This window comes from Bradysia coprophila, chromosome II (genome assembly GCF_014529535.1).
Source record: "Bradysia coprophila strain Holo2 chromosome II, BU_Bcop_v1, whole genome shotgun sequence".
Taxonomy (NCBI): domain Eukaryota; kingdom Metazoa; phylum Arthropoda; class Insecta; order Diptera; family Sciaridae; genus Bradysia; species Bradysia coprophila.
In genome coordinates, this window is record NC_050735.1 from 3,349,591 (window position 1) to 3,374,248 (window position 24,658).

General features: G+C 36.2%; 4 protein-coding genes and 1 long non-coding RNA gene across 7 annotated transcripts; 2 read left to right on the top strand and 3 right to left on the bottom strand.

The window, feature by feature from the left end:
• Nucleotides 1–711: 711 nt before the first annotated feature.
• On the bottom strand, nt 712–2,439 carry LOC119067076 (solute carrier family 35 member G1). 2 transcript variants are annotated; one of them, XM_037169830.1, is made up of 3 exons: nt 2,208–2,439; nt 1,610–2,097; nt 712–1,548 (listed from the first exon to the last, which is right to left on the bottom strand). In XM_037169830.1, the coding sequence occupies exons 2-3, from the start codon at nt 1,992–1,994 to the stop codon at nt 893–895; spliced, it is 1,041 nt and encodes a 346-aa protein (XP_037025725.1). In that variant the 5' UTR covers nt 1,995–2,097; nt 2,208–2,439; the 3' UTR covers nt 712–892. The 2 variants fall into 2 exon arrangements, with proteins under 2 accessions (XP_037025725.1, XP_037025715.1); XM_037169820.1 differs by having other exon boundaries at nt 2,204–2,439.
• A 2,946-nt stretch (nt 2,440–5,385) lies between these two features.
• On the top strand, nt 5,386–22,913 carry LOC119080559 (trichoplein keratin filament-binding protein; the record flags this gene model as incomplete). The annotated part of the gene is made up of 4 exons (XM_037188997.1): nt 5,386–5,409; nt 21,344–21,641; nt 21,701–21,912; nt 21,978–22,913. Coding segments are annotated over 4 exons (1,404 nt in total), but the record flags the coding sequence as incomplete, so codon positions are not given.
• LOC119066552 (trichohyalin-like) lies at nt 5,491–16,199 on the bottom strand. Of its 2 annotated transcripts, XM_037169095.1 has the most exons (10): nt 15,992–16,199; nt 11,836–12,500; nt 9,050–9,328; nt 8,487–8,920; nt 8,121–8,433; nt 7,969–8,054; nt 6,933–7,046; nt 6,415–6,671; nt 6,091–6,316; nt 5,491–6,029 (listed from the first exon to the last, which is right to left on the bottom strand). In XM_037169095.1, exons 2-10 carry the CDS (start codon nt 12,392–12,394, stop codon nt 5,832–5,834), a joined length of 2,466 nt encoding a protein of 821 aa, XP_037024990.1. In that variant the 5' UTR covers nt 12,395–12,500; nt 15,992–16,199; the 3' UTR covers nt 5,491–5,831. The 2 variants fall into 2 exon arrangements, with proteins under 2 accessions (XP_037024990.1, XP_037024999.1); XM_037169104.1 differs by lacking the exon at nt 6,933–7,046 and having other exon boundaries at nt 15,992–16,198.
• LOC119067340 lies at nt 9,611–10,128 on the top strand. Its single transcript, XR_005085922.1, has 2 exons — nt 9,611–9,799; nt 9,848–10,128. It is a non-coding gene; the product is annotated as an uncharacterized LOC119067340 (long non-coding RNA).
• On the bottom strand, nt 16,687–19,444 carry LOC119067233 (peptidoglycan-recognition protein LB). The gene is made up of 5 exons (XM_037170093.1): nt 19,052–19,444; nt 17,610–17,773; nt 17,247–17,305; nt 17,062–17,180; nt 16,687–16,995 (listed from the first exon to the last, which is right to left on the bottom strand). Exons 1-5 carry the CDS (start codon nt 19,101–19,103, stop codon nt 16,787–16,789), a joined length of 603 nt encoding a protein of 200 aa, XP_037025988.1. The 5' UTR covers nt 19,104–19,444; the 3' UTR covers nt 16,687–16,786.
• Nucleotides 22,914–24,658: the final 1,745 nt, after the last annotated feature.

Genomic DNA, 24,658 nt, shown 5'->3' on the forward strand with positions numbered 1-24,658 from the left:
TTTTTGTGTCCTTCGATATGAGCGGGATTTCGATTTTTTTATTGTGATTTTATTTTCTCCAGCACTAAGCACCAGAATGGCTGCAAAAAAACCCATCGGGCAGTGTATGGACAAAATTTTAGAAAATCTCTTTGCTCATACAATTGATGAAAAAACCTATTGGCCACCTTAGTCGAGGGGCAGATAAACGTGGAATGTTCTATTATGTCAATCAAAAATAATTCTTCCAAAAACCCTTTGGAAACTACAAAACCGTTTGATCAAAAAAATCAACAGAAAACTAAGAAAACTCCACGGAAATCCTAAAAATAAAATCCTCAGGTGGAACGGTTGAGAAAATTCTCTTAAAATCATAGAGATCCAGAGAAATTCTTTCAAAATTCAATAATATTTACAAATATCCGCCGCTGACTCTACTGGCACAGTAGTAATTTTAACTTGATTAGGTTCTTCACTTATCGATGTAATTTCTGCCAGTAGTGCCTTTCTAATTCCGTTCCGTAAATCACCACTTCTCTCTCATTTTTAATGATTGATAAAATCAACTAGACGAATAAGACGTGATGTTTAGGTTATACGTAGACCGACAAATCAATACTTAATATCATCTCAGGCGTAACTCAGTTCACAGACCAGAGTCTGTTCAAAATGCTTGGTCTTCTCATAGGAAAATGGGAACAGGAACGCTGCAAAGGCAAACTCAACCGGTCGTACTATTTGTTAATACCAAATTTATTAAGTAATTTCATTTCATGTTAGATATAGCTAAAACACACCTACAACACGCGTTTAAAATTAATGACTAGTATTGGTTTGGTATTGGTTTGGTGATCGAGATTTTAAAACCTTCACTCTCTTTCTTTGGTCACGCACGTATACACGCGTATACACATCATTCCAAAATGACGAATCTCATTCTCTTCCGGATCGTTGACTCTCTGGGCAGCGAAATCAACCACTTTCTAACTCCAGTCCAAATAACCGAGAACGTCACTAGGACCGCACCGATGATCGAATATCCGTTCAGCCGTTCTTTGAAAAATATCACCTGCCACACGAATGCGAATACAATATCACAAGATCGACATATTGAAACCGGACCGGCCTGTTCCAGTTTCAATGCTAACGTCAATAGGATTTGACCGAAGAAACTGAATACAGCTAGCGCTACCACCAATAGTCTTTCGGTTCCACAAATGGGCCAACACAGACCGCCCAGCCAAACGGCAATTATAATCGAGTAGACTAAACCGAATGCACCAAAGTTGCTCATAATCACTGCAAAATGGACGCTTTTTAGTGCTCGTAAAAGCACGTAAGCATTCGCTCCGAATAAGGTTGCTGATAATGCCGACACTGGTCCCCAAATATTTGAACTGTATGTTGAATCGATGAGATCTTCGTCCAGCAAACTTTCAACGCCATCGGAAAATAAAAACGACGGTCGAGTTATAAGTACTACGCCAATTAATGTCACGATTACAGTTATCACGTTGAAAAGACCACACGGCTCCTTGAGGAACAGTCGTGCAAATATTGCCACGAAAACTGTGAGGAAAATGGGATTAGAGTCTGCTATCGACAGTCGAATATTGATCGAATAACCCACCTGGTGTTGAAAATATTATAACAGAAGCGTCCGCCAGTGGCATATGACGGAATGCATAAAAGCTCAATAGCAAACCCGTCGATCCAATGAAGCAACGAAGCGTTAAAATGATCCGTTGACCCTTCGGATAGAATGGTTCGTTTGTGTACAATGCAATGGGAATCGCTGGTAACATAACGCCGATGAATCGAAATGATGCCAGTTCAACCGGATTGATGGTCACGCAATGCTTCACAATCACCGAACAGAGTGAGAAGAACAGCGAAGAAATTGTGGCGAAGATTAGGCCAATGTACGGACAGGTCCATCCTCGTAGAATTCGGCGATAGTTTCGACTAGATGAATCATTTATCACAAGCTGCTGTAGTTCTAAGTGTTCAGGCATCTTATAGTTGTCGCTCAATCAATACAGCACATAATTGAGGAAATCGTGTATTCGAGTCTACCAATCAATAGTGAACCGTCTGCTTACTGTAGACAGCGCAGTGCTAATGACAAAATGGAAAATGTTTTCGTTTATTAAAATTACATTCAACCACCAACAACGTTTCGTCTAATTTTAGCCGAGACAAATAATTAATTAGATTTACTTACCAACTGAATCGAAATCGATCAGCATTTTCGAGTGCTAGACGTAGACGTCGTTTGTGCACATTTTTTTTCAAAAGTGATTAATGAAATATCTTTCTCCACAAATTAAAATCACTAACGCCTGGAGTTGAGTGACTTATCGGTATATTAAATTTTCAATTTGTTCATTTTCCTCTATTTTTACTTCACTACACAATGTCCGTCAGTATTGACATTGGATTTTTATCCTGGCAGACGATTAGACAAAAAATAAATAAGCCGGTGCAACTACGACTCCGTTCACAATCCATATTTTAATAGTGTGTCAGAACATTTGGCGCAAATTTACAGATTTGAATTTTTTTAATGGAAAAACTTTAATTTCAATGAATGTACATACCAGGTATGGCCGATTCTTCAATCTGTCGATTTATCTTAAACGCACTAATTATTTTTGTCAAAATAATATGAAAATGGGTGCGTTAGAATCCGTTTTTAAAATCGTTATTTCCTCCGAAGAGACATTATAACCATACCTAAGTGGTTTATATTCATTGGTTAATTGGCCATTACTGCGATCACTGTCGATTTCGCTGTGAGAATATATTTCATTTTTTGTGATTGACCAAAAAGTGTGAAAAGCGGTCGTATCGGTACGAATGCAAAAAGAAAGATAAACAAAATATTAAACGTGTCGTGATCATTTCGGAATTGCGTCTTAACAAGCATGAGTACTAAAATACTAAATACTCTAAATAGAGTACTGAAACGGGACAGTGTATCAAACAAATTTTGGCACTTTAAAAAAGCAAAGTTTTTAATGTTACAGGATCAGTGGTAAGTTTGACTAAAATGTTAACAAACGTTTTTGTATTTCTCGCGCAAAAACTTGAATTTGATTTTTGAACGGTTCGCACAATGAGAAGTAAGAAGAGCAGAGGTTTTGTTTTCAAATCGTGTCACTTGAATAAATAAAAGTATAATCCATTTTTCTCGTACAAAAAAAAAACAACGATGAACAGTGTTTGGGAAGTTGTGAAGTTGGTTATACAAATCTATTACATTTCGTCGGTAACATGACTAAAGGGCGTATCTTCGATATCTCAGGAACTAACGAACCGATTTTGAAAAACTTTTTTTTTTCGTGAAAGGTAGTACCAAGTTATGAATTTTGAGCATAAACGAGCCGTCAGAACAGTCGGAGCGTTTGCTGCGACTGAGCCCCGTACAAACCCGTACATCTATTGCGTACGTGACCCTAGTTCGTCCGTCGCCCTACTCTTACCGTAAGCCTACTGCGCCCGTAAACGTCGGTAAAGTAAAATTCTTATGAAATGTGTAGGTCTTAAAAATTGCGCATAGCGCAATTACGAAGCCCCGTACGACGTCCCTTTCAAATGTAACACAAATTTCGAATTGACCTAAAATTAAGTAAGTATCATTTTCACCGATTTATATTGATTTTACAAAAATCCAAAATGGCGGCCGACGGCCATTTTGTTAGGAGGTGGAAAGTAGTACGGCTGCTTTACATTCGTTAGTACCTTTCAAACAAAAAAAAATTTGAAATTCGGTCAAAGTTTACTCGAGATATTAACAAAAAACACCACCTTCACTGTACGGCCGAGTAGCCACATATAAGCTCACTCCAAGAGACCTAGCTCACGCTCCGGTGGATCGAATTTCATAAACTTTTTTTTCCCTGATTGGTACGGTCAATACCTATCTAATAAAGCAAAATCCATCTAAATACTTTCAAATTTGGCCAACCTACAAGCAAAAACGGCTTGCCGCCCTGTACCTAGTTCACACCAAGGGGTCTAACTCACGAGTCGGTCATCCAATTTCCATAAACTTTTTTTTTTGTCGATCGGTATTGTAAATACCTTTCATTTGACGTATCACTTACAAGTGTAGTGCTTAAATGTCTGGAGATATCGTCGAAAAACAGTTAGGCACTTATTGGGCCCCAGCTCCGGAAGGGTCGACCCAAAATCGCCCATCTTCGAACTTAGCCTCACTATTTTGACTATCTTTCAGGGAAAAAAAAAATTTTTGAAATCGGATTTGATTTACTCAAGATATCGACGTGACATACGGACGGATAGACGGACGGACGGACAGACGGACGGAAGGACAAAATTTTTATTGCGGATTCGTTATCTATGAACATAGGCAAACACTTTGCCCTTACCGTCTGCTTCGAATTCCATCAATTACACACGGCATCGTAATCCTATAAGCCCCTTCGTACTTCGTACGGGGCTAAAAAGCTGTTTGACCGATTGACTTCTTGTTTTTCTTTTTCTTCTTCTTCGTTCTACACTATTTCAAGATTCTCATTTACATTGGCACTTCGTATTTCTACGAGCACGCGTAGAGCGAGACAACTGTTGTAACACAATTTATTGATCATTGATGGAAGTGTGGAACTGTTGGAACTTAAAGAAACAATCAAACATATGAGTTTCTTGCTAACCAAATTGAGTTGAGAAATCACCCTTATTTTGCGAAAGAAAAGGTTAAGACGTCACACCCTTCTTTATAAATCAATCACTCCATCGACAAGACCATACGAAATGTCAAATTTCATCCATGGAGACATAACCTCATCAACATTTATGTGAAAAACGATATCTATGGACGAAAGCGTGTTCGTTCGGCCAGTGAATATTCGTGTTTACTTGGAACAAAAACCCAAGGTAAATATAGTAGTGAGGAGGTAATGCCATTCAGACGCGCGGCCTAGCACATAAGTTCGATGCCAATGACATCTTTTTTAAAATGGTTGACTACGATTTACTTGGATTTCACAAAAATATTTTCGCTATCTCACAACAGATGGCCCGACTTTCTATTCCATTTTTTGCTTTCAACGAAGGGATGAGATGGCGTTTGTATCGAACTTTCGTGCCACCGCACATCTGATTCGGTTATATATGGCATTACTTTCTCACTATATTTACCTTGCAAAAACCTATGCAGCCTTATAGCATGGCGCTGTTTTTATGATATGCTAAGGGAACATACTCATGGCTATGTCGCGTCGGCTTGAAAAAGAACCTTCAGTGGGGTTCAGTGGCTTCACTACATTCAGTGGATTGTTTACGTTTAAACGGTTTGTTGTGTGTATTTTGTGTTTTGGTTGCCGAAAATTTTTTAATCTTTTTATTGTGCATTGTTTAACTAATGCAACATTTTAATATAAATTGATAAACCAACGAGAATCGGTAAGATCCAATTTCGATTTTCTAATTTAAGTGGGATCGATGAATCCAAATTTTCTAGTTGAAAATGACAAACAAAAAGACTTTGATGCATTTTTCCAAATTTTATTAAATTTTCTTATTCGATAAGGCTGCGATCACAAAATATTATTTAAAGAAAATGTAAATTGCAATTTTTTTTATAAACAGAAGCTTTTGATCCGAATTCAAAAAAGCGTATAATACGAGAGGAACATCCTGCATAACCTCCAAAGAAAAATTTCGCCATTTCGGTATAATAACATAAACACTTTGGTTTATAATCCATTGATGGACGATGAATCAATATGATAGACATACGCATAATACGCGAACACAGAACAAGCAAAGACTCAGTTATCCACTATTTAAAATAGAAAAGTAATTTCTGTATTCTTTACGGCCTTTTAGCCCAATTCTGATAGCACTGAATCCAGATCACGTTGTAACGTCACCGACTTCTCTCGCATTTTATTTATTTCATCCTGTAAACGATCCACATTAGCTTGCAGTAAATAGTTTCCTTTCTTAAGTGCCGAAACGCGTCCATCGTGGCGCTTAATTCTAGGTTCGTAATTGATCTTCTTTTTCTCGTCCGTGGCATCCTAAATATTATACACATTGGCTAATTAAACATGAAGGTCAAATCAAATTTATAAACTTTACCTCTGCTTCGGATTCGCTCTCATTATCGGTTCCGCCTTCCGATTCGTCTTCCGAATCACTGTCCTCTTCGTCCTCTTCCTCGGACTCCTCGTCCTCTTCGTCTTCCACATCTTCGGCCGGTGGCTTGGTATCATCGTCACTACCGTTCCCTTCGTCATCGTCTTTCATCATTGCTGCCATTTTATCGACTTCGCGTTGAAGCTTTTTGAATTTTTTATGTTCGATCCTAAGAAAATTGTGAAAAATTTCGGTTATTTCATCAGGCACGTGAACGAAGAATCCATCGATGTTTAAGCTGAAACTAGGATTCATCTCGCCACTTACTTCAATAAACCTTCATTCTTCTTGATAGCATCACGTAGATTTTCTCGTTCGCGCTTTGCTGCACGCTCTTTGTCCTTTAGTCGAATCAGTTTGGTGCACAGCATTTTCACCTCCCTCTGGAGACGTCTAGCAATTCTCTCTGCTTTCTTTTCTTCATCCTCGTCTTCTTCTTCTTCAGATAGCTCCAACTCGGGTTCTGGAGAGCTATCCTTTTGGCCGGCTTCACTTTGCCGACGGTTATCGATCATGCTACCACCCTAAAGAAAAGTTTCCAATCACACAATTATAGTTGATTGCAGTCATGCAAATATGATGCATGTATTAGTGTACTGTCTCTGATCAGGTTACTCTGTAAGATCGATCTGGCTCTTCGCAAATCGACAAAAATGTTCAATGTTCGAATAGTTTATGGGAGTCTTTGTGGGTTGTGTTTTATGTTTTTAACACAAATCGTAATTCCTTGTTTACAAGAGTGACGATGACGAATACAATGACGCTTACAAACAATTATCGAATACCTTGTTACTCCAACAATAACTGTAGACGTATTCGTTTTGATTCCCCCATATGTTTGACGGATTATTATGCAAATTAATGACGACGTCATCACTGCCATCCTCATTGTCTGAAGCCTTATTTTACGGTTAATAAATGTTAATTGCTTAGCGTTAAAATGAAATACGAAATTATTTGCTGGATGAGGTTGTTAGCAGAGTTCTTGCTCATATTTTCAAGGTAAATTACAGCCAGTGACTTTGAAATAAGTGATTGATTTCATTTCAGCTGATCCACTTATACAAACAAAAGTGTTTTACGTCCTTAAACGGTTTTAGAACTACCACCCAGTGCCTATATTCGCAAAAATATTTTCACGATTTTTCTCACATTTTTGCTATTTTCTCAAATTTTGAGAAATTTGTGAAAATTCGTGAAAATATTTGCGCGAATATAGACAAGTGTAAGAACTTTTGTTTGCATCATTGGAATCCACTCAGTGGATCAGCTGAAACAAAATCCATCAACTGTTTCAAAGTCGTCGACTGTATTTTAGATTGAGCAATTTCCCGTAAAGAAGGGGCTAAGTGCCAGTGAAGTTTCAGCAGACAACAGTTGTAAAGTAGGTTTCTTTTCCTTGTTTTAAGCCGACGTATTCGTCTTTTTTCCAAGCTGTTCACTAGTAATTTTAAAAAGCTAGTCGGGTATCTAGACCGAAATGAATATGTCTTTTGCTATACATTTTTATGTGAACCAGCCAGGCTATGGTATGACCTAAGTCAATCGTTATTTTCGTATCCTAATTTACAAAACAATTATCTGTTCAATATCTACATTTTAGATACTTGTGCCAACATTAGATTCGATTGAATTGCTTGATCAATGATCATTACTTAAATGTTAATGCGGTAGCAATTAGCCGACAACTTAAGTTCACCGACAAGCCCCATTTCCCGGAAATTAATTTTTCCGGTGTAATTTTGATTTAACAAGCTAAATTTACTCTCGAGCACTGTGAAGAAACACGAAATCATACAGAGTACGAAACGAAGACGTTACCTGTTGTGCTAGTCTGCGTTCCAAGTTAGCTATAGTAATTTTCTGTCTCTCATTTTCATTCTTAACAGCGTCCAATTGATCAGCAGCTAAAATTGAGTTCAAATTTGTTGTATACATCATATTCCTCTTGATTAACATTTAAGTTTTGTCACCTTCTTGGTATTTCCTCTCCAGTAATTTGGATGTTTTCTGAGCCTCTTCTGCTTCCTTCTTTAATGACTGTAGTAATGCCTCACTGGCCGGTGGTGTTTCTTTATTTTCTGTTTTTGATGGAATTGGTTGCCATTTCTCACGCTCCAGTTCTGCTTCTAATATTTGTACTCTAGCTGCTAGTCGTTTGTTTTCACGTTCTTGTGCTTCTTTGTTTCGGAGCTCAAGTGCTAGCATCTGTTTCGTTGACTGTAAATCATCGCGTAATTTATCAATATCGTCCATCTCATCTTCTGATTCTTCCACAGGCACTTCCTAAACCATATAAAGTCTGAATTCAGTTGTGTTCGTAATAGCAACAATCTTACCACATTTAGTTGAGCTCTTGATTCGGATTTTTGAATTTGTTCTTCAATGGTCATTTGTCGTCTGAACTTTCTCAGACCTTCCAAAATCGGTCTACTTCTATCATTTGTTTTCGTAGGCTTCAGGCGCACACCGCCTTGAATTTGTTTCAGTAGCACGTTGTGTACGTTTGCCTTTTCAGTTTCGAATATGTACTGTCCTTGAATATTTGTCACCGATTTGCAAGATATTATTGGAGATGAACGATCATTACACTGAACATGTTTTAATTTGCGACCGGACTCTACTTCCTTCATCATGTCTGACCAATCTGGACGTCTACGAGGACGCGTTTTTAGTTTTTCTAACATCTGTTTGTGTTTCTCTGTCATCGGTTTCCGTTCAAACTCAGGCGGAGCTGATAGTCCTGGAGGTGGAGGTGGTGGAGGCGGTATACCTACAAAGAGTAGAATAATTGATATCTGTGATCATATTAGATGCAACCTACACATTCCTAACATTGACACTGGTTAAAGAACAGTCCAACATTTCAGAATGTGTAAAAAGCAGAATATTTTATTCGAACCCATTCCAGAAGGAGGTGGAGGAGGTGGTGGTGGTGCTGCCTTCGTTGTATCCGGTTCAGGCTTCGGAGGAATCGGCTTTAGTGATGATTTAGTCGGAATTTGCTTTTGTTCGGGAACTGGCTCCGGTTTTGGTGGTATTGGCTTTAATTCAGGCTTTTGTATCTTCGACTCCGATGCTGGTTTCGGTTGAACAGTCTTCTCGGGAATTGGTTTCAGGGTTACTTGCTTGGAAGGTACGACCTTCTCAGACACAGTCTTTTCTGGAGCTGATTTTGTTTCTGTTGATTTACCAGTAGTTAGTCCAAATTTCTTATTGATTGGTCTGTTTATTTCGTTTGTTTGTTCTGTCGTCGGTTCGGTCGTTAATTTTGATGTTTCAATTATCTCTGGTTCTGATTTTGTAGCAATTTCATTTTTTAGGATTTCTTTGGGAGATTGGGAGATGGGTTTTACAGAATTTTGTTTAAGAAAGGGCTTTTTGGTTACAACTTTGTCATCAATGGGGGTGGTTTCATTGGTTTGGTTTTGTGATTTTTTACTTGAAAAGTCTTTTGAATGTTCCTTTGAAACTCCGTTTGGTACATCTTTAGAAACTGCATTTGAAGGTTCTTTTAAAACTACGTTTGGAGGTTCCTTTGAAGCTATTTTTGAAGATTCCTTTGACGCTACTTTCGGAGGTTCCTTTGAAGCTACTTTTGAAGGCTCTTTTGAAAGTTGTCTTGAAAGTTCATTTAGCGCTTCTTTCAAAGGTTCTGATGAAGTTTCTTTCAAAGGTTCTTTTGAAGCTACTTTCAAAGGTTCTTTTGAAGCTTCTTTCAAAGGTTGTTTTGAAGCTACTTTCAAAGAATCTTTTTTAATCTCCTTTGGACTTTCCTTTGGTAGTTCTTTACCATTTTCTTTCTGAGAACCTTTCGATAGATCCTTTTGAACATCGTTTTGGATCTTTGAATTCGGAGAAATGGACTTATTTGTTTCAGGTGAAGGTGGAGTGGTTTGTTCAACGGATTTATTCGGTACAACTCTTTTAGAAAAAGGGGCTTTTGGGGGAGTAAATTTTGCATGAGTTGCTGGGATAGCAGGTTTCTCTACAGGAGCATTTCTAGCGGATATTTGTCGGGTTAAAGGCGGTTTTACTACTGGTGCTGGTACTGGTTTAGTGGGAGCTGCTACTTGTTTAGGTGATTCATCTTTGGCCGGTGCTATGGATGTTTGAAAATTTGTATGGATTATGATTATGTACAAATATTAGCAGTGATTGTGCACGAATAATGAACAAAATGACTATGTGAGATTATCAAATGAAATGATGTTTAGGGACATGTTTACATGACAGATTGTAATCAATAATCAATAATTATGGACAGAAGCTCACAAATAAAACGGAGTGAATTTGTACAATGAAGATGTTCAATGACTCCAGTGTTGATTTGTTGAACGTAATGAATTGTCCGTTCTTGAAATTCTCAAAACATTTCACGGACCATTTGTCATTGTATAATCATTTTAATTTCTCGTAATTGGCAAACAGAGAAATAACATTATGTGGGCGAATTTATAAAAATATGTTTACACGCTATACAAAAATGAAAACATCGTCTCTCTCTATTTCTTCTGGTTTGACACATTTTATATCTTTCTGTGTGTCCCATGCTTATACAATGCAAGGTTTGAATGGTGAAAGAAAAACGATAAACGGAAAAAACAAATCGGGGTTAGAGTATTTTTAGAGAAAAATGTTCATGTTGGCTAAAAAAAATAATTTCTTTTTCTTTTGATTGATAATAAACTTTAATTCCAGATATTTTCATTGATAAATATTTCGACAACTACATTGTTAGACCAGCGCCATATTATTACATAACCCGATACGAAAAATCGTTGATCCTTGACTTGAATTTGTTACCCCTAGAAGGGTAATTGTTACCTTATCTCGTTAATCTCATATCAAAGAAAATCAACATAGGTGTCAAGATAAAGATATCCTCATTAGGAAACAAATATTTTTCGTATCGGGTAGTGTAATATCAAAATGACATTGACATAGGTTTCAAGTTCGAGTGAATGACCAATAGTGTCGTGGAACACTGGTCTATCCAATTATCTTTCATATTATTCACAATTCGATTTTTTTTTTTGCAGACTTAATAGTTATATTTGTTGTGATAATCAGTGTCATTTCCAATTAATATCTTTTTCACACTTCCAACTCTTTTTGATGGAATAAATGTAAAGTTTTGAAATCAGTTTAATTACACGCCAGATTTATACGGTGTTGGTTCTGTTGAAAACCAACATTTCTTGGTTCATTTGTGTAAGATTTTGACATAAACATCTGCATTTTAAATTAATACCGAAATCATATGAAAATGTACGAAAACTTTTATCGATCAAAGGACTACCCCGATTTGTAATCCATATCTGTGATTGTATGAAACAAACCGATGATCTCACTGATGAATGGTATGAGTGGTATGTTTTGTTATAAAAACATTTTAGTTGACAAAATCCAATCTCAGGGGAATTATAAACAATTTTCTTTTGGTAAGTGGAAGCAATCGATGAAATTAAAAACTTCGTTTTAGTTATCGAATAGAAGCAGTTAGCTGGAAGCCATTGGTTTCATTACTAAAAACAATTGAGGGCTGGATACAGTTCGTTTATGGTTAGCCCCTTTTCAGTTCTCTTGAATAAAAATAATTGTGTGCCAATTGCCAATTCCAATTCGGTCATTGTCAAAGAAAAAACTTTGTGTTCGAAAGAAAAAATGTTCAGAAATTACGCTTACCCTTTTTGTTTTTGTTTGGTGGTGGTGGCGGCGGTTCATCGCTATCGCTTTCTGTTTCGGTCTCCGTTTCTGTCACTTCTTCATAACTACTTTCTTCTTCCTCTTCGGATGATTCCTCTACGACCGGTGTCTTCGACTTACCTACTGGTACCGATTTTTTGTCTGCTGTTGTAGTTTTACTCGGTGGTTTTGATGCTTCTTCCACTTTGGCCACCTTCTTCAAAACTGGTCTCGCAAATTTTCCTGGATTTTCAGCAGCAGCACTTCCACTCGGCTTTTTCTCCTCCTCAACTTCCTTCTTCTTTAACGGTGTGGCTGGAGTTCTTTTTGTTGTTGTCGTGACCGGAACTTTAACTTCACGGGACTGTAGTTTAACATCTTTCTGTGATGACTGACCATTTTCTTTCGATGGATCCGGCGTTATAGAATTTCGTTTCGACCATGGTGTCGTTGGCATCGGCACTGGCTGTGGTGCTTCGCCACCCTTAACCCATGGTGGACGAAAAGTGGTTCGACCAGTGCCTTTATCTGCACCCGAATTCACGTTTGTTATCGGCATAATATTTTGTATCACTAGTTACTGGTTCAGTTTGTCTTCAAAACACTTCACAATGTTTGATTTATGCTTGCGAAAAAATGATCAATTTGTGGCTGTGATATCATTGCTGTAAAAATAACATTGTGGGTGCGCTCAAAATTGACTTCAATCCATTTGTATTCGTCAAACGGACGTACGTTTTTGAAGTAACATATTTTTTATTTATTTATTGGCGCATCAATTGACGCATAAAAAAAATATTAAAAATAACATCAAGCAAAGCAATTAAATTTTTGAAAGAAGTGCATATGGCTTGACGCAGAAAATAATCTAATTTTGCCATTAATTTTGCAACGTAAATTAATTTTCCAAATAAAATCAATTGACGACTTTCATTAAACAAAAAAGCTTTAAACTGACTGAAATTACAAAAGTCAATGTAGTGTGTGTCACCGTCTAAAAACGTGGAACAGCTAAAAAGGTCGTACAGGAACGGAGAGACTTCGAAGTATTTTTCTTTTTAGAAAAAAAGAAGGACAATAAGTGAAAGAAAAATTAGAGAACTCATGGGCCCAGACACAGCAGCAATGTAATCTGTTCTTTCAGAACTCCTTTCGCCTTGGTAACTCAACCACCTGCATTGTACGTCGCTCATTCGTTTCTTAAAATGTTTGCTACACAATAAAAATCTTTTCAGAACTACTTGCCATAGATCTTCTAGAACAACCTTAAAATAATTTCCATTGCAAGCATTCGCATTGTCGTTCGTCTCTTTCTTCTATTCATTTGAATGAAAATCTAAATTCTTCGAAATTAAATTAATAAATTTCACCGAATCATAACATCCAAATACACCGACCTTCACCCCAATTTATTAATAAAATTCGGTTTTTTTGTTATGTGAACAGAAAATGAAAAACTAAAATCGAAGATGAACTAACACCACCAACGGCTGCCGGTATAAATGTAACGTTTATACATTTACACGAAGGTGATATTTAAATCAAACAGACTTTATTACATAAAAAAAATCTCCTATTCTCATTGGAATATTCAATTTGTTTTTAAGACAATCATACGCGTTTCATATAGTCACATTCACTGTGACGCTATCGAGAATGTTTCAGTGTATTTTCGTGTACCATTTAGCCAGACTTGTGGTTTTAAGGAACTCTCCGAGTAAATAAGAAATTAATTTATCATACCGTTCGGTATGAACATACATCTCGAAAACCAACGTCACGGTCAGAATAAACAATTTTCTTATGCGTTCCTCTTTCATTTATCCCATTTTCTCTTTCAAATCGGATGAAGTTTGCGCAGTATAATACTAATCCATGTATAATATGGTAGCCTCTACCAACACATTTTGTTAAATCGGAGCGTCGTAACCAGCTGTTTGAAGATATAACAGTGAATCGGCGAAATAAATTTTAGAGAATTTTTTTTTTACAAAAAAAAAACAAAATTATTCGTAGCAATTTCAAAATTTTGTTTGAAATTGAGCTAAATATATAAAAAAAAAAAAAATTTGAATCACTGGTGTTGGGGATAGAATGTTTGTTTACTTTTTTAATAATAATAAAAAAACTTTTTTTCTTTGTATTTCTGGGATACGTAATGAAACATTTTATTTTGGTGTCTGGTGATACAATAGAGCAATTATTCGACTGCGAATTTATACATTTTTGCTTAGGAAATTAAATCGAATAGAAAATAAACAAATCGTTTGAACAACTTCCACATTTATTGCCGATTGAAGCGTGAAGCTTTTAATGGATGCAATTACTTGGTTGCGTTTTGACATTTACTTTCCACACAATTTTCTGTGTAAGCGTGGAAACTCTGCTGGGCCTCGATTCTCATACGTTCATAGCTTGACAGTTGTTATGAAATTTTATACACGCAACTGTCAAGTTACGAATATTATGTATGTACGAAACCGTCGTCGTACTCAAAACACTTGATGTAACTCGTCGAATATTCACTGTTCAGTCGAGTACCAAAGTACTTGCCTTCTGCTAATTTTTTTAAGAAGACTGCAACCGATTTGAATTTTTTCTAAACAAAGAGCTATCGTGAATGAATTAAAATTATCCGACCTACCGTCTCGCCTTCTTTTTGTTCTCATTTCAAATTTATTTAAAGAAATGATGAATCGAAAATTACTAATTAATCAATTGCTAATTCGACCCTTGAGACAAATGTAAAGATAAATTTTTGCGAATCGTCATACAGGTATTACTAACTCTATTTGCTATAAATACAAACATGTGTACAAACCAACTTTTTACGAATGCTTTCTTTATGACACCCCTCATTTTCGAGACCTTTTTGATTTATGTGTCCTCCTTAATTGACCAATCCTATCATCTAATATGATGTGAGTCTTAAGGAGTTGTGTAAAATACCTTACGTTTCTGTGGGATAATTTATTTATCCAATCGGAGTATTGTTGCACTCGCCTTCGGCTCGGGATACAAATTCCTACCTTGTAGATAACCAAATCCCACAAATGCGTAATGTACTATGATTATAATGGCGAGACATTTACCGTTTGTGAAGTGAAAATAATTGTACTGACATTATCTACTGATAGAATACAAACGGTTGCCATACCGTTGTTTCTGAAGTTATTTTTACGTTCATCCAGTAACCACATTTTAAATTTCATTCCATTCACACAATTTTGACTTTTCGTTCTGTGTTAAAAATTTTGAACGTACAATATTCCATGTCTAACAATAATAGCAGGAACACAGTCGTAGCCTTTTTCTTAACCCAATCACAAAAGTAGAATTTTCGGAATGAACAGAAGCAACAAGAAAATGCCATGCTAATGGAACATTCACGAAGTAAATTACAAAATAATTTCAATAGAAACGATCAATTGAATAAAATTGAAAATCTAATAGGAAAATGGTTGAGATTTCGGTATGTTTTTCATGGACTTTTTTTAATTATAAAATGAAAATATTATTTACTTGGCACACATTTTTATTGTATACGTGCTACGTGAATAGTCAGTATTAGCCGCTAAGCGAAATGTTAAATCTCGTTATTCACGCGACATTTTCAATATGTACAATATGATGATGTGAAAAGCCTAAAAATAAATATTTTCCGTTCCACCATTTCTTTACACCTATATTTTATGTATGCTTTTTTACCCGACCCGATCTCGTCGTCTTTATTTTTTCTACTGTTTTAAATGAACGGGAAAATTGTTTGAAAATTATGAATCTTCCGAATGTTGAAAATTGAATACGGAATAAATTTCTTTTCGGTTTCAATTTTTGGAAACTGAATGTGAATGTTCACCGACAATTGGTTTGATAAATTGAAATCTAAATTGAATTGAAAATGTATTTTTACTCTTTTATTGCTTTCGATCACAGACGTTTCCTCTAAAGAAAAAAAAAATGTGTTCCATATTAGCAATGATATCACTAAGAGGATTTTTGTTCTCTTCAAAATTTCTGTTGGTGAATTTTCGAACAAACACTACATTGATTTTTATGTAACTTGATATTTCTTTTCTTGATCCATCAAAATGAACTAATTTCGAGAGCACCGCATTGTTGGCACCACAAAATCTATTTTTTTCATTCCATTTACCATATCACTTCGACCGTATTTATATTTTGATTATCACGCTTTTCCAATTCAAAACCAATTTCACTTTGATTAATCACGGTTCAATGACGAAAATAAATTCACAGAAAAAACGGAGAGAAATTGAAAGAAAATTTTATTCAATTTTTGATCAGTCAAATGTTATAAATTATCGGTTCTGTTGTTGGCGATCGACTAAACCACATCAACCGAGCTCTCGACGAAATTTTCCTTCCGATTTTCTTTGCGCCAGTTTTCTTATTTTTGTTTTATTTTCGTAGGCGTCACGTCGATCTAGTACGCTTTCTTAAGGTGATATTGGCGGTTAGGATTAATCGTTTGTATCTTTTTGTTCCGAGTCTGGTATGTTTTTGACATGCAAAGGTTATATGGAGATCTTTATTGGTATAATAATAAAGGTCTTTGTCATGGGGCCACTGGCTCGATTTTCCAAAATTTTCTTGATTTTCTTACATCAAGAAAATCGAAAATTCTTTTTCGAAATTTTCTTAGTTTCCTCGAAATTTCTTGAATTCTAAGGTCTTGATTTTTTCGAATAAAAATTTCTCAAAGGGATAGGATGGAATAATTTGGTCTTTGGTTACACCATGGTCAAATTAAAAAAAAAAAAAAAATTTCATAGAAATGAAGAACCACTTCTGTCTATGAAAATTCACAGATTAATGAAACTCACGAAGCATCGGGTCGTTACCCAACCGAAATTCATTTTTAATGAGCAAAACATTTGTTCGATCAAAGACTATCGCTAAATTTATATAAAGAAAATATTTTTATCGATTAAACATTATCGTCAGTGAATACTCGTGGCAATGCTTCAAAATGCTTCCATGTTGATATTTCCTTAAACAGTTTGTCACCCGGACATTGTGTATTTCTCACCTGTCGATGACCCAATAGAGTGTAATTTTCTTGTATTTTTCCGGTGCTAACGCCGAACTCTATTAGACGATGGACGTTTTCAATCATGTGTGACGGTGGTAGTTCATCTGAAATATTGAGGCGACGTTTAATGGTACCGAATTCGATAAAAAAAACTAGATTGACTGTCATACCTGACCAATCGCCAATCAAACAGATACCGACACTTTTAACGTTATATTTAGGTGCATGAGCACCGATTACACTGAATCCCCTTCCTTCATAAATTTGTCCATCGCCTCCAATTGCAAAGCTGAAATTTTAGTAAGTATTTTCCGTACAGTTTGTTGCTCGTCGATATTTGGTTCAATCAATTTACTTATATCCGATGTCATTCCATCCTCGTTCATTCTGGTGAAAATTTTGCATAGATCGCATCTGCGGAAAAAACCCTTAATGAAAGATTTAGCAAAAGCTCAGGGGTCGTGCATGAAGTGTGTAACGCTAAAATCGACGTTTTTAAGATCGAACACTAAATTGTAAGGGAAACTTCAAAATATCTAGGTGAGCCTAATGTAACCTACAGAGCGTGACATACTTTAATCCCTTAGTGCAGGTTAAGACTGACCACATGGGCTTATCCGGCAAATCCTGATGCGCCCTTTCCTTTTTTACTAAAAGTAATTTCCGCCCTTCAACCAGCCAGTCCGTGCCTGCCTTAGTGGAGTTTTTTTCGACTTACCGCACGTTTACAGTCGTCGGTATTGTTGCAATGGGCTGGTATGTACGAGTGATGAATCAATACATGCGGTGCTGATCCATTTGTACATTCGACCAATTTTGATGGGTTTGCTCCCCATTCACTTCTGGTAACAACTGCCAGAGATATTGTGTTAGCTACGAAGTCTGAATAAATTGAAAAATCTTATCATTCAGAGCGAATTAGAAAAAAAAACATTTGAATTGGTTATGATTCGTCAAAGTCAAGCGCAATAAAATTCAAGAGCTATGTTTATGTTATTGCACTCTAATGTAACAAAAAAATGTAGCTTGAAGCTTGTTCTACCCATTAGACGAAGGAAAAACCGAATCGATGCTACAAAACAAACGTAATCGTTTCAATTTGAGAGCCAAGTAAATAACATCAATTTCATCGTAATGTGAATCGCATTATATAAGCAATTCAAACAAACACGTGATGAAATTGAGAGTCACTTCTTCGCAATTATTTGCCCTGAAAAATCCCCGATTGTGTTTTCGAAATGTGACCGTAATAGGAATATTGAGCAAACAACTTCTAAAATGACCTAAAAACTGTTTTTTTTAGAACCCGGAAATTATGAGTAACATCGGCTGTATTAGCTTTACATGGAATCAAATTACTGAGTTTAATTCCACTCTGCAAGATCACTTTGTTTATGCTTTCAAAAATGATATGGAGAATGTATGTTTTTGTTTCGTGGAGAAAAGCGAGTAATCACACCATGTACACATGAAAAAACGTTGTGTTCACATTTAGGAGAAATAGGAGATTCAAACAAGAGTGATGTTTGCGGTCAGAGCGGTGGTTCCCTAGATAAACAAATAATTATAGTTTCTATTCATCAAAAACTATTAATAGCACCTCGCTCCGCTCTGGTAGCAAATGTTCTTGTTGGAATTTCCTATTTTCTTCCCTCGGTAAACAAATAACTTGATACGAATGATCACATGAACAAATTACGCTGAAATACCACTGCAACACACACCAAATCTACCACTGTTTGAGTGATTTAAAATTGGTCAAATCTGTGTTAGCGTCCACAATTTTACCATTTTTTTTTAAATATTTAACCTACAGTTTCCGCAATAATTTTTGATTTCTACATTTTTCGCACACAAAAAGAGTCTCGTTGCCAGACTGATAAATAAGAGATTACAAAATTAACGTTTTTGTGCAAATTCTGGTAAAAAAATTGAGGTCGACCAACATACATCATAAATATTAGCTTTACTAAACGTTGAGAAATTACTCCAAACAAAACAGTTTGGACAGTCATTAGTTGTTCAAACTTTGAGTAATTTAAAACGCTAATTTTCTATTATGGCCTGAGCTCATAAGGTCATAGAACTCCTTAAAGTTCACATTCACAGCCTGTGAATCACAGGTAACATTTTTCGAGAAAGACGAAAGCTTTTACTCACACACGAAAATAACCACCAATGTAACTGTTGCGAACATTCTGTTGTTGCCCATTTTATTTCCGTCACATAAATTTAATTAAATTCACAAATCCGAAATGAATTCACAATTCGAAATAATAATAAAATAAAAACCAAACGTAATTAGCAGACTTTCGCGAATCAATCTATAGGTGAAGATCCAACTCACAATAATAAAAATACACAAATTCGTATGAATGAATGTTTATAAATAAATATAATAATTACGACTGTATCGTTATCACATCAGCATATCACACATAAAAGTCTAGTATAATCATATTTTTAAAACAATTTCAACAAAAATTAATTTGCGATCTACTCAGCACGAAGGTTGGATTCATTTTGGAACTAGTCTATAGTGAGAAATATAAACTTTGATAACGTCGACATTAATACAAAACAAATTATTGTTACAATAATGTCGATATCATTGAAAAAAATTGAGGGACTGCTTGTTATGAAAAGAATGTGATGGAAATGGATGGTTAGGTTTTTTTGCCACTAGCTCCGCTAATCGAGTTAGAAATGGTTTTGGAAAAAAATGGATTCCCAAAAAGACAATTACAATTATGCGTGTTGGAATAGTGATTTATGAGAGGTTTTTTCGCCTCCGGCTCGTGCTGGAAACCACTCAATCTGACGTTAGGAAAATAATTATTATTAGTCTCTAGATGTGTAATAATGTTGTAACACACATCGTGAACTTTGCACCGACATTCATACAGCAATACCAATATTATGATGCTGAGTTGCATAAATGACGACTCACAGGAATCTGAATTCCTCCCCTCCGATTAAAATTTTTGAATCTCAACCTCGAACGAACGTTCATTACTTTATTATTTCGCCCCCTTGGGCTAATCCTTTCGACTGAATATGTATGGAAATCAAGCAGCCGATACACTTTTTCACCATCTTCATGCCGAGCCAATGAATAAAAACTTACCGGCGCACATATCCCACTAGGATATGTTTCGCTCAGAAAGAAAATAGTAGTCACAAGACGATTCACCTTCTACAAACGACAAACAGCCTTCAAATCTATTACTTCAGTCAGTGAATTAATAGCTATTTTGCTAACATGTGCCTAAATGGAAATTTTGTGCAATAGATGTGAAGATCGTCAATCTGAGGCGAAGCCGAGGTTGACAACACATCGTATGCGCAAAAGTCCAGTTTAGGTACAAGTTAGCAACAAGATTCTATGAACAGGAGTGGGATCTTAATTTTTCAAAACGTCAGTTTTGCGCACTAGTGCGCAAAAGTATATATGAAAATCCATTTACGCACTACTGTACATGAAATATTTTCTAGTCTTGACTCAAAATCTAATACTTTATTACACGAAACGATATGAGTCAACACTAGGCGGTGCTTCAGTGGTTTTTGTCGCTAATAGACCATCCCTTAAAAAAAGATTCCATAGCTGGTCGGTGATCCCTAACCAAATTTAAATAGAATTGTACGGCGTCTAGAAATTTTCTTTTGTAGTATAGAGTGGTAAAGGAGCGGAAAAAGAGAGAAAAAAACCATTTATGGTTTTACTGGTACTAGGAAGAAACCAATTAATTTACCTGACCTCGATGGGGGCTCACTCGTTTTGACGTTCTCTTTTAACACTCTATTGATGCGTGGTGCGTATAGTAATTCACTCAGAGAGTCGCAATTGAGGCATTGTTATTGGTAGTGTAGAGGGACTAATTGTAATTTCGTTTGTATGAAAGTAATTAAATACTTTGGACCTCAATTGCGGAGTTTAAGATCTTCTATTGAAAGTATGTTAGAGCACATGATGCGTAATTAAGATGCTTACCTCTTGCCCTTCAGAAAATACCTACTTTCAGCCGCGTTTTTCGCGATCACAACTACTACGCTTTGGAAAAAAATGAGTTAATCGATTTAAAAATAAAAAACGCATTAGTTCATCGACTTGTAATTTATTTGCTGCAGAATAATCTGAAATAAAAGTAAATTTATAAACAAAATCATAAGAGCTGTGATTCCCCTCAATTAATACGCATTTGTTATATTATTGTTAGTGGCATAATGACTGAGTATTCCACCTATTATTGATAAATATGGTTTGAGAAAAACAAGATGACATAACTTCTGTGAGGCAATTACATTTCGATACTTTTTTTAATTGCAAAAATTACCATGTTTTTGCAGACCTTATGATTTGAAAGACAAATAACCCATACCTTGGTATTAACCAATTGAGAATCTGTAAAATTCTAATAAATAACAATAACAAGTCATTACATTTTCCAGACCTATCTCAACGTAACCATGCGAGGTAGTAAACTTCATTCTGCATTTGTTCGACGGCGCGAAATTGAGCAAATCAAAATCGACAAATCAGCTGCTGTCGACAAGTACTTCGACAAATGGGGAAAGATAACGTCTCGCTTCGAACAATGGACAGCTCCCGAATTTTATAAGCAAGCCGACGAGGTGAACAAGCAACGCGAGCTGGACAAAATCAAAAATGAATCGCTGGAAAGTCGCCGTGAAAAGCTGAAGAAATTGCTGGATGACGAGAAAGTTGAACAGGAAATGCGCTTGAAAGGTTTGTTGATCATCTGTTTTATGGCCTTTCGAATACAGCAAAATCTTCTATTCATTTAGAGCTCAATCGTCCCCGTTCCAAGCAATTATCCTCTTCGATGTTAACTAACATACACGAGACAGTGAAGCGGACGGAGGAAGAGAAACGCCGCTTGGAACTTGAATCCCGACTCTACAAAAAGTGGCGGAATGGTTTTTGTCAAGACTCAATATTATTGGATTCGAAGTCAGACCATGAAGCACTGGCAAAAATGAATTGGCTGGACAAACAGGTAAAAGCAAACGTAGTTCATTCATTCGTACATTAAATTCACAAAAAAAAATATCAAAATTTCAGGTGGCTGATCAATTGGAACGTGAACAAGAAAAGCGCGAAAGTGAGATCCGTCAATTACGACTTCAAGAGGAAGCCAGGAAGCACGAAGAATGTTTAATGCAACGCAGAAATAAGCGTGATGACGAAATCAGCGACCTAAAGTCCTTTCAAAACAAACACATCAGCGAGATCAAAGCGCGTCAAAAGGAGAGCGACGATCTCCGATCCAATGAGATGAAATTGATGCAACGGAAAGAGGACATTGCCAGCGAATTCGAAAAGCTGAATTCAGTGTCAAGACAACGAAAGGATCGCATCAGTTGTCCGTTCAATTTGCGGCGAATCAAAATGATATTGCGTCAACGATCTGACTCGATTCGTCAGGACTTGAAGGATGATATAGACATGTTGAACAGGATTAGCTACGGCTATGAAAACGAACAGATTGCCTTGTTGAAGGAGAAATTCGAACTGCATTATGATATGGAAATTCAGAAGCAAACTCAAATCGAGGCAATGTACGAGTCAGAAGCGAAACATGCACTCGCCCAGCAGGAAGAATTGTGGAATCAAGAAGCTGATGGACGGGAAAAACTTTTGAAGAAATTAATTTCGGAACAACTGAAGAACATTGACGACGAAATCGAATACAACATCAAGCGGCAACGTGAGTTGATCGAGATCAAGGAACAACATTTGGCAGCTATTGAGAACTGTAGCATGCGACTCAAAGAATTGTTGAATGAACAGAGTAGAGACGAGAGTAGATCGTCTTCTAGGCTATCTCTGAATGATGCTGCACCGGCGGGCAAGAATGTTCTGCATGATAAATTTGATGCTCTACAAATCAGTGCTCCAAAATTTGGACGGAAAAAAGTTGCATGGACGTAGGCTAAGAATTTATTTTATTGATGTAGCGAAGATTGAATGATTAAATGACACAGAGTGTTTGTTTGCATTTATCCATTCGTTTCTTGGGAATATAAGAACCCGCAGTAACTTGATTTAATTGGAACGTTAGGTAAGTTACTTATGGAACCTGTGACAAAATGAATCACTTTACGTGACTCGTGGGAGGGAAGAGAATTGATTTCTCTGTTTGTTTTTCCTTTCTTTCTTTTTCATTTTAGCGATTTTCTATAGGCATGTCAGCTGGAAGGTTTTTAAGGAATTTCAAACGTCCTGTCTGAGGACGTAATGTTTGAACTACGTTTGAACCGTTATGGTAATATGCAAAAATTTTGGAGGATTTACAAGGGAACGATGGTGGTACATTGCAATATCTAACTGTAGGAGTCCAAAGGACTTAATGTCAGATATAAGTTTAGAATGACTAATGGAGCTTTCGGAGACTTCTGGTCTGAACATTTTTCAGCTGATGAAATGTGCACTTAAATTAACTTTAAATTTAAACTTACTCAGCCGATGTTGTTGGTTCTGAGATTGCTTCTTTCAAATATTTCGCCGATGCTCCTTGCACTGAGTTTAAATTTACTGTTTTTTGTTAATTCAGGCTCTCTAAATTTGGACTGTTATTATTATTAAGGAATTCAGGAGGTTTTAGCACAAAAATAAGGAGAAATAAGGAAATTGTTAGTTGAAATTAAGGAAAAATAAGGAAAAAATTTTCGATAAAAATCGAAATTATTCCAAGATACAGCAATTAACATCGGAAGTCCGCCTCAACTTTAAAATAAAACGCATTATTGTTTATTTTGACGTATCGTTTTTGTAAAGCTGTATCGTAAAATTCACTTTTATCACGATGAAAAGTTGAATATTTTGGGCGCGTTTAAGGCTTGAATTAGATTCTATAGCAAAGCTTAGCTTCACCAATTATCACTGTAAGTGCGCTTCAGAATTCAAAATAAAACGCATCACTGTTTATGTAGGGTGGCAGTTTTCAATCAGTTTTCGATGCGACAAAATTTTTGAAATTTTAGACGTGCTTACGGCGTGAATTCTTACTTGACCCCACCCTCAAGTTTAAAAACTTGCTGGCTTGGATTTTGATCTCGTCAACTGTTGTTTGTTAGGTATAAATTTTGAAAGAAGTGGTGAGTCTAAATAAGGCTAAAACCTTGAATTGTTTGTATTAAGGACGCATGTCTGAGACAATGTTGAGGGAGATGTACATGTTAAATCAAATAGTTCTACTCGAGACTCTCGAGCCGAGAGGCGGCGTGGAACCGGCGGTAAACCGGTCATTAATTATCTAACGATTAGCCGTTGACATCTGAAGTTTAAATGCTCAAATCTATCGAAAAATTAGAAAAATTCGATTTTGGTACTGACCACCCTGTATTTTTAGCGAATTGACTTGTATGGATAGTTTTGTGCAAAATATTCTGACGAATTGCCGAAGTAACTATAATTTAATTTGTACTACTTTCCGCTAGGCGATGTCAAATATGTACAAAAAACACAATTTTTGAGATTAGGATGCCCATAGTCCGAGAATGACCAAAAATCAAGCTAATCACCCAAACTATTCTTTATCAGTGACCTATTTGCCATCGATTCCAGCAATAACATTTTGTCGACCTACCCGTTCCCACGCCTTGTTCCATAGCCAGTGTACTATTAGAGTTTTTTCTGTTAAATAAATATGAAAAAATGTTATTTTTGTCGCGCAGAGATTTTTTTTTCCTAATTTTGATTTCCGTTGATGAAATTTGCGAAAAATAAGGAAAATAAGGATT

Excerpts from the sequence above, each read along its gene's own strand:
- LOC119067076 (XM_037169830.1), bottom strand. The coding sequence starts at position 1,994 with ATGCCTGAACACTTAGAACTACAGCAGCTTGTGATAAATGATTCATCT. Across the intron at positions 1,549-1,609 it reads TATAATATTTTCAACACCAG|TTTTCGTGGCAATATTTGCA; the intron begins GTGGGTTATTCG and ends TTTTCCTCACAG.
- LOC119066552 (XM_037169095.1), bottom strand. The coding sequence starts at position 12,394 with ATGCCGATAACAAACGTGAATTCGGGTGCAGATAAAGGCACTGGTCGA. Across the intron at positions 6,672-6,932 it reads GTTATTGTTGGAGTAACAAG|GGTGGTAGCATGATCGATAA; the intron begins GTATTCGATAAT and ends ACTTTTCTTTAG. Across the intron at positions 6,317-6,414 it reads AAGAATGAAGGTTTATTGAA|GATCGAACATAAAAAATTCA; the intron begins GTAAGTGGCGAG and ends CAATTTTCTTAG.
- LOC119067233 (XM_037170093.1), bottom strand. The coding sequence starts at position 19,103 with ATGGGCAACAACAGAATGTTCGCAACAGTTACATTGGTGGTTATTTTC. Across the intron at positions 17,774-19,051 it reads ATTGGTGGTTATTTTCGTGT|ACTTCGTAGCTAACACAATA; the intron begins GTGAGTAAAAGC and ends CAATTTATTCAG. Across the intron at positions 16,996-17,061 it reads TTTGATTGGCGATTGGTCAG|ATGAACTACCACCGTCACAC; the intron begins GTATGACAGTCA and ends TCAATATTTCAG.